At 43.6% G+C, this 6,753-nt stretch overlaps 1 protein-coding gene across 1 annotated transcript in view; it reads right to left on the minus strand.

The window, feature by feature from the left end:
* Positions 1–5,566, minus strand: part of LOC148031570 (uncharacterized) — a 150,181-nt gene extending 144,615 nt beyond the window's left edge. The window contains exons 1-2 of the mRNA XM_087685126.1: positions 4,467–5,566; positions 3,916–4,359 (exon numbers count right to left, since the gene is read on the minus strand). Coding sequence (XP_087541252.1) covers positions 3,916–4,359; positions 4,467–4,706 — 684 coding nt within the window. The 5' untranslated portion in view covers positions 4,707–5,566. The remainder of the gene's footprint in view (positions 1–3,915; positions 4,360–4,466) is intronic.
* Positions 5,567–6,753: the final 1,187 nt, after the last annotated feature.

A 6,753-nucleotide genomic window follows, 5' to 3' on the forward strand; every position in this document is an offset into this window, starting at 1 on the left:
GTTACAGATGCAGGAGAGTCTATCACCTATGATGAGGCTATGCGCAGGGGTGACAGTCACTCCTGGGAGAGGACTATGCAATCTGAGATAGACTCCCTGCACAAAAATATGACTTGGGATTTGGTTGCACTGCCTCAGGGCAAGAAGGCTTTGTCATGCAAATGGGTGTACAAGCTGAAAAGTACCCCTGGAAACCCCAAACCGGCTTATAAGGCAAGACTTGCCACTAAGGATTTTAAACAGGAGCATGGAGTTGATTTTGATGAAGTCTTTTCTCCTGTGGTCAAGATGACCACCCTGCGCTTGGTTTTGGCCTTAGTCGCGCAGTTTGACTTGGACTTGTACCAAATGGATGTCAAGTTTGCATTCTTGCATAGGGATTTACATGATGAGATATACATGGAATAGCCTAAGGGCTTTGCAAAACCTGGCAGGGAGCACCTAGTGTACAAGTTAAAGAAAAGTCTTTATGGCTTGAATCAGGCACCTAGGGAGTGGTATTATAAGTTTGATGTCTTTATGCAATCACAGGGCTACAACAGAAGTGCTATGGATGCGTGTCTTTACACGAAGAAAGCCCGTGATGGCTCATTGCTTATTTTGGTACTTTATGTGGATGATATGCTGATAGCAGGGAAAGCTCATAATGAGCTGGATGCTCTTAAATCTCAACTGAAGAAGAGCTTTGAGATGAAGGATTTGGGACAAGTCTCTTACATTATTGATATGCGCATTAAGTGTGACAGGCATTAGGGACTACTCTACCTCTCACAGAGGGAGTACATTCATAAAGTCGAGCGTTTCCGCATGCAAGACGTAAAGCCTATTGGTTGTTAATTACCTTCTTATGTGAAGGTTTCACAGGCCGATTGTCCGTAGACGGATGAGCAGAGGGCCGAGATGGTCAAGATCCCTTATGCATCAGCCGTGGGTAGTTTGATGTATGCCATGATAGCCACTATCCAAATATTGCCTTTGCAGTTGGTGTTGTGGCACGCTATATGGCTACACCTGGCAAAAAGCATTGGGATGCCGTAAAGGGTATCATGAGATACCTAAAGGGCACAGCAGATATGTGTATTTGCTATGGCAGCCAAGATACAAGAGTTGTGCGCTACACACTCCGATTATGCAGGACATGCAGATAGTAGGAAGTCCACTTCCGGCTATGTCTTTACCTATGTTGGAGGTGTTGTTTCTTGGATATCCAGGGTTCAGAAGTGTACGGCTCTCTCTACCACTGAGGCCGAGTATGTTGCGGCCACTGAGGCTTGCAAGGAGGCCATATGGTTGGGCCGTTTGGTTCGTGACCTTGGGATTGATACTATACCTATGCTACATTCGAATTCTATGAGTGCTATTCAGCTAGCCAAGAATCCGAACTTCCATGCAAAGACGGAACACATTGAGGTGAGGTATCACTTCATACGTGGGGTCATGGAGGACAAGTCTATTGACCTTGTCAAGATCTCCACTAATGAAAATCCTACAGATCTACTCACGAAAAGCCTCACTACTGAGCGCTTTGCCTTCCTCAGGAGATTGATGGGCGTTGGATGAGATGATGTTTTTCCTCATCCTGTTGTACATGTGTACATTGTACTGTCTTTTCTTTTTCTTTTCTCTCCTCACTCGGGCAGATTCGCCTTTAACTGGGAGGTTGTTGGGGGTAAAGGCACCTTTGCTTAACTGCCCATGTATTACTACACTGACAGTACCAGCCACTACACAGTGCAGGTGGTGGGCGCCCGTCACCGTCACTTTATTCTTTATTCTTTTAGTGACAGTTTGAATAAAGGAAGGCCCGGTCACACATTGTGACTGTTGGAGTTCCCATTTGTCTCTCTCTCTCTTCTTGCTCTTGCTCTCCACCATAGCTCACTTCCAAGCAAGCTTCGATCCTTCTAACCTTTCAAGTAGTAGGAGGAGGTGGAGGAGGTGGTGGTGGTGGTGGTCGTTGTCGTCGTCATCGTCATCGTCGGTGGTCACGAAGGAGAAAACGCAGGAGCACAAATGTAAGAGACAAGAAGAAAAAATGACCTGAAAAGCCCATTTCTAACCATAAGGCGGACTAACTGAAATGCCATTTCAGTGGTCCCATTCCAGTACAGTCAGTCCATTTCAGACTGCCTGAAACAGTATTTTGGAATACTATGTGCCTAAAGAGGGCAATCACATGAGGAAAAATCCACTTCCCAGTGAGATGAGAGGGTGCCCATGTTAGAGCATGTTCACATTGGAATGACCACAGTAGGTCAATAGGAACACCTAGGTATAATAATCCCCCCTGGAGTGAATAATCTGAATGGCCACATGGTCATTAGATCAATCCCCAAAAGAGAAAGCCTAAAACCTTACGGAAGATTCCATTTATGTGAAACATCTTTTGTGAATGTACCTGCCACATTGTCCAGTCTAGGTACATAGACCAAGTTAATCTCACCAACGCAAAGCCTTTCCATGACAAAATCACAGTGCACCTCAGTCTGCTCTGAGGGGGCATGGAAAATTCTGCCATAGCTCTTAACATCCCGCTCAATCACTATTTGTACAAGCATGTGTTGATGAGACCCTCCAAGATAGAAAAAGTCCCAATCTTTGACTGCCTTTGAGGTATCAAAAGAGACATTTGACTACTTGTCAATACTTCGTGTAAATGGTAAAGTTTGTGAACAAATCTACTCAACTATCACACTGCATATTGTAGATTTGGTCTAGTATGACAGATATAGGAGATGATTCGTGAGGAGTCCTCACTGAGTTAAGTGGTATGGCATATTGCATGGCCTTCGAGATGTTGCATATGACTCGGTATGAAGAGAGGCTGCTAGAATATGCATGCAACCTTAAAAGTGCTTGCTCAGGGCTCCTCTAGGGAGGTTCTCATTCATGCCAACTCTCTGAAGTCTAGTAATACCTGTAGCCTAGAAAAAAGCCCCTTTTTGGCAACCATGATTGGTCGATTCACTCACCACGAGTCTTTGGTGGCTTTGATCTTTGCACCAAGAGTCTCGCACGTGTCCTTGGTGGCTCGCTAACTGTTATGTGAGCATAATCATTGATTAAGTCCATCACCTTGTAATGCTGTAAAGAATCTTCCCCTCCTTCTCAAGCCCACCACGCTTCTTGAAGACTCTGACCTCAAAGAGGTTCTCTCTAGCTCTTCACTAGCTTATGTCAAAAAGAATGCTCTGTTATGGAGCCAGTATGCAAGTTTCTCTCCTCTAGTATCTCCTAGTTGGAAGTTCTAATTGCACAGCTACATGCACTATTTTTGAAACCAAACTGAAGGTCTAGCCTAAGACCACAAAAAATATTTGATACTTCAACTTATTGCATATTAAGATCAATCCCAAAAAAGGTGTCTAGCCTAAGACCACAAAAGCTATTTATTTCTTAAGTATCGCATAATATAGGCTGTATTAGCAAACTAGTAGACCACAGCATGATTGCTAGAAACTAGGTGACTAAACTTTAAAATCACTGAAAAGCGATTTATATGCAGCTCCAGTCGACTTCTCCACCGAGATTTATGTACAGCAAAGACGACTCAGTAGAAGTGAGTGCAGTTAGTTATTACGATGATCGAGACAAGTTACTTAGGCGACCAATTGCTAGTTGGAGCTCCAGTTCTAGCAAAGAGGCATCCCCTTGAAGGGTCACAACCAGTTCATAGTTGGCATTTCTCATGTGTAAGGTCCAAAGTCTGTGCTACCCTATTTAATGAGCATAAATCCTTGCCACTCATCACAATTTGATAAGCTTTATTGACCCACAAAGCAATAATTATGAACAGGTTGGTCAAAACACATAAAGCTCCCTATCATTTGATAAACTTGAAAATGATAGGATGCTTTCATTTTTTGAGAATGAAGTCCTATTATTGTCCATCAAACTTTGTAAATAAATATGCACCTTATAAATGGGTCTTGACATGTTGTATATCCATCCACTAGAGGTATACACTGGCAATGAGAATTTTGGCTGGTCAGCAGCCATTGATGCTAATACTTTTGGTTGGAGTTTATTGTCAAAGACTGTTACATCCGTTGAAATGGCCAAGTTACCCTCACCATCATAAATTGCAGCCTCCTGGAAATCTGTTATGACTCCAACAGCTGCTTTGAGATCATATTCTGCTAGTGTCTTGTTGCCACGATCTTTATTGGCTAGGTAGTTGTTGATCAAAATTCGAGTTGAAATCAGCTTTAGCTTATCAGTTCCACCGATCAGATATTCCTTCAACTGCTCCTGTCGCAATGTTGAGACAGTCAGAAGCCTGCGCTCAATCTGTTCCACAAGTTGTTCATGAGCCTTTAACCACAAGACCAAAGCAGGGAGACCTGAAGCAACCATAACCTGCATCCAGATGGAATTATGAGGTAAAAAGGGAGAGCTCTCGCAAAAAGCAGTGGAGAATAAAAGCAGAAAGAGATGATTTTTTCCCATCCAATACTGATCATTACCAATAAGCAAATAAATACGGTAAGTTTGACACAGATGGAGGCCCTTAATATTTTCGTAACTCTGTTTGTGCTGCCTGTTTCTTCAGCTCGTTCGTCTACTGAATGATCTGGCTGCCCTTCCAAAGCAGCCATATTGATGGAAGATTGTTCTTCTGAGATCCCAGTATCGGAAGATGCAAAACCCGTTAACACATTGCTACTTGTACCAGGACGACTCCTGCACTTAAAGCACCTGAACATTGTATCGCACTTCTGATCAGACCCCCCTTAACAAACCCAAAGGGATGTTAAACAACGACAAGTGTCCTCGCAAGTATCCTGTCAACTGCAGGCGGCATCGTGTCCAGTGCAGCGGTCAAGCGACATTTCTGTTGAGATAAAGACATGGCTGATATGCCAAGCAATTTTAAATCCCATATTGTAATACAAGGTCAACGCTGGTTCTCTCAAAAGCTCGTTCCAAAATCGCAGACTTAGTTCCTTTGTTGTCTCTCCTATCAATGATCATATGCGTGCGCGCTCTCACTATCCCGTCAACTGATTAGACTCCAACGACAGACTGGAATCCAACCTTTCCATTATTGTCAACAGAGTCAGCTCTCGAACTGCATGCTTGAGGTCAGAAGTAAAATGCCACGAAGAAATCCTCCCGCCCTGCCATTCCATATTCCTCATCATCAGAATGTTGTCATTCACAGTACACAATCCAGGAGCTGCAATTTTTACAGGTTCTTCGTGCCAAGGACTAAAGGCATTCCAACCATTAAAGCGACATGCGATACGAAGCTATTAAACTGGCAGGCAACAGAAAAGAATGGAGAAAATGCAGCTGCAATGAGGCAGCAGGCGCTAACGTGAAGTACAAAACAGACCGCGAGACGGAGAGAGAGCGAGAGAGGAATGGAGCCAAACGTGGGGCTTCCTGCGGGTAAAAGAGTCAAGCTGAAGTGCGACACACCGAAAACGCGCCGATAAAAACAAAAAGAAAGAAGCGACGAAACGGAAGAGAGCTTCTCAAAGCTCGATGGCTATGGCGGCATCAGCGCCAACATGTATCTATTTTTCGCTCGGCGAATTACGCTGGCAAACCGCTCCATTCTTCCCCCCTCGCAAGGCGTAAATTTTTCCCCCCCCCCGCAAGACGTAGATTTCTGCTGCGCGTCGCGAGTCGGTTTTCACCGCTCTTCTAATCGTTTTTATACCATGCTTTTCCCGCAGCTGGGTTTGCCAATCCGCATGCAGAAGCGTTGCGATTTTACAACCTTTTTCTACTTGATGTGGTTCAGAGCTGCAGGCGGTCTGCTCATCGCCACGTCTGTATCCTACGTGCATGTGTCCACGTGTCAAAGGATGGCGGACAAACGTCGTCCTCGTTCGTCGCCGTTTTGGGAAGCTGGGCCCCAGACGGTTTCTCACAAAACCATGCATAGCATGCAGTTTCAGGAAAGATCTCCGTGAATTTTGAATCCACCACAGGGTTAGTACTAAGTATAAACAAAGTTCTGAACTTTAGTCACTACAGGACATGCCCTCGGATAAATGTAAAATCTATATAACTATAAAGATCAAGCTAACAATTTCAATACATATTAATATTATAAATATTTTTTAAATAATAGGAGTTTATATTATTGAGGATTGGGTTTACATTTGGTGTTGTGGAGTGGCCTACAAAATTCTAGAAGAGCTCCTACTATGTATAAGGAAGGGCACCTTAGGTCAAAGCCCTATGATTTCTACTATGTATCAATGGATGTGCCCCGTTACTCTTCAACGGAAGCTAGATCTGCATATGCAAAGGGGTCTTTGCTAATGACAATTCCAATAGAGTGACTATAGATCAAGACCAACTTGACACATTATTAGGAGTCTACCAAATGTTAACATGCATATTTGGGTCTAGGCATTTGCCAACACTAGCATTTCCAATGTTTCAATGCCAACTGTGACGATGGAAGTCACAAAGCCTATCCTCACAACGGGTAGGTTGGTTATCCTCAACTCAATTGGTTTGGCTTAAGCATGGCATGTTGGTGAGCTAGAGAAATATTCGAAATCTTTATGTTTCCTAGGATTTAGTCACAATAGACATATAAGAAGGAGATTCCATGTAGAGCCAACCGAAAGAAAAGGAAAATAAAGTGAAATTTTGACAAGCAATCATCCATGGTCTATATTGATGAGGCACCTGAGTGAATAAGGATTTTAGACTCATAATCAATAAAGAAGAGCAACAAGAATGATGGGAGAGGAGGCCTAAGCCTCTAACGAATTTGATGGTGCCTCC

The sequence above is a fragment of the Lygodium microphyllum genome, chromosome 9, assembly GCF_053477565.2.
Source record: "Lygodium microphyllum isolate KBCC chromosome 9, Lygodium_microphyllum_v1.1.10, whole genome shotgun sequence".
Lineage (NCBI taxonomy): Eukaryota > Viridiplantae > Streptophyta > Polypodiopsida > Schizaeales > Lygodiaceae > Lygodium > Lygodium microphyllum.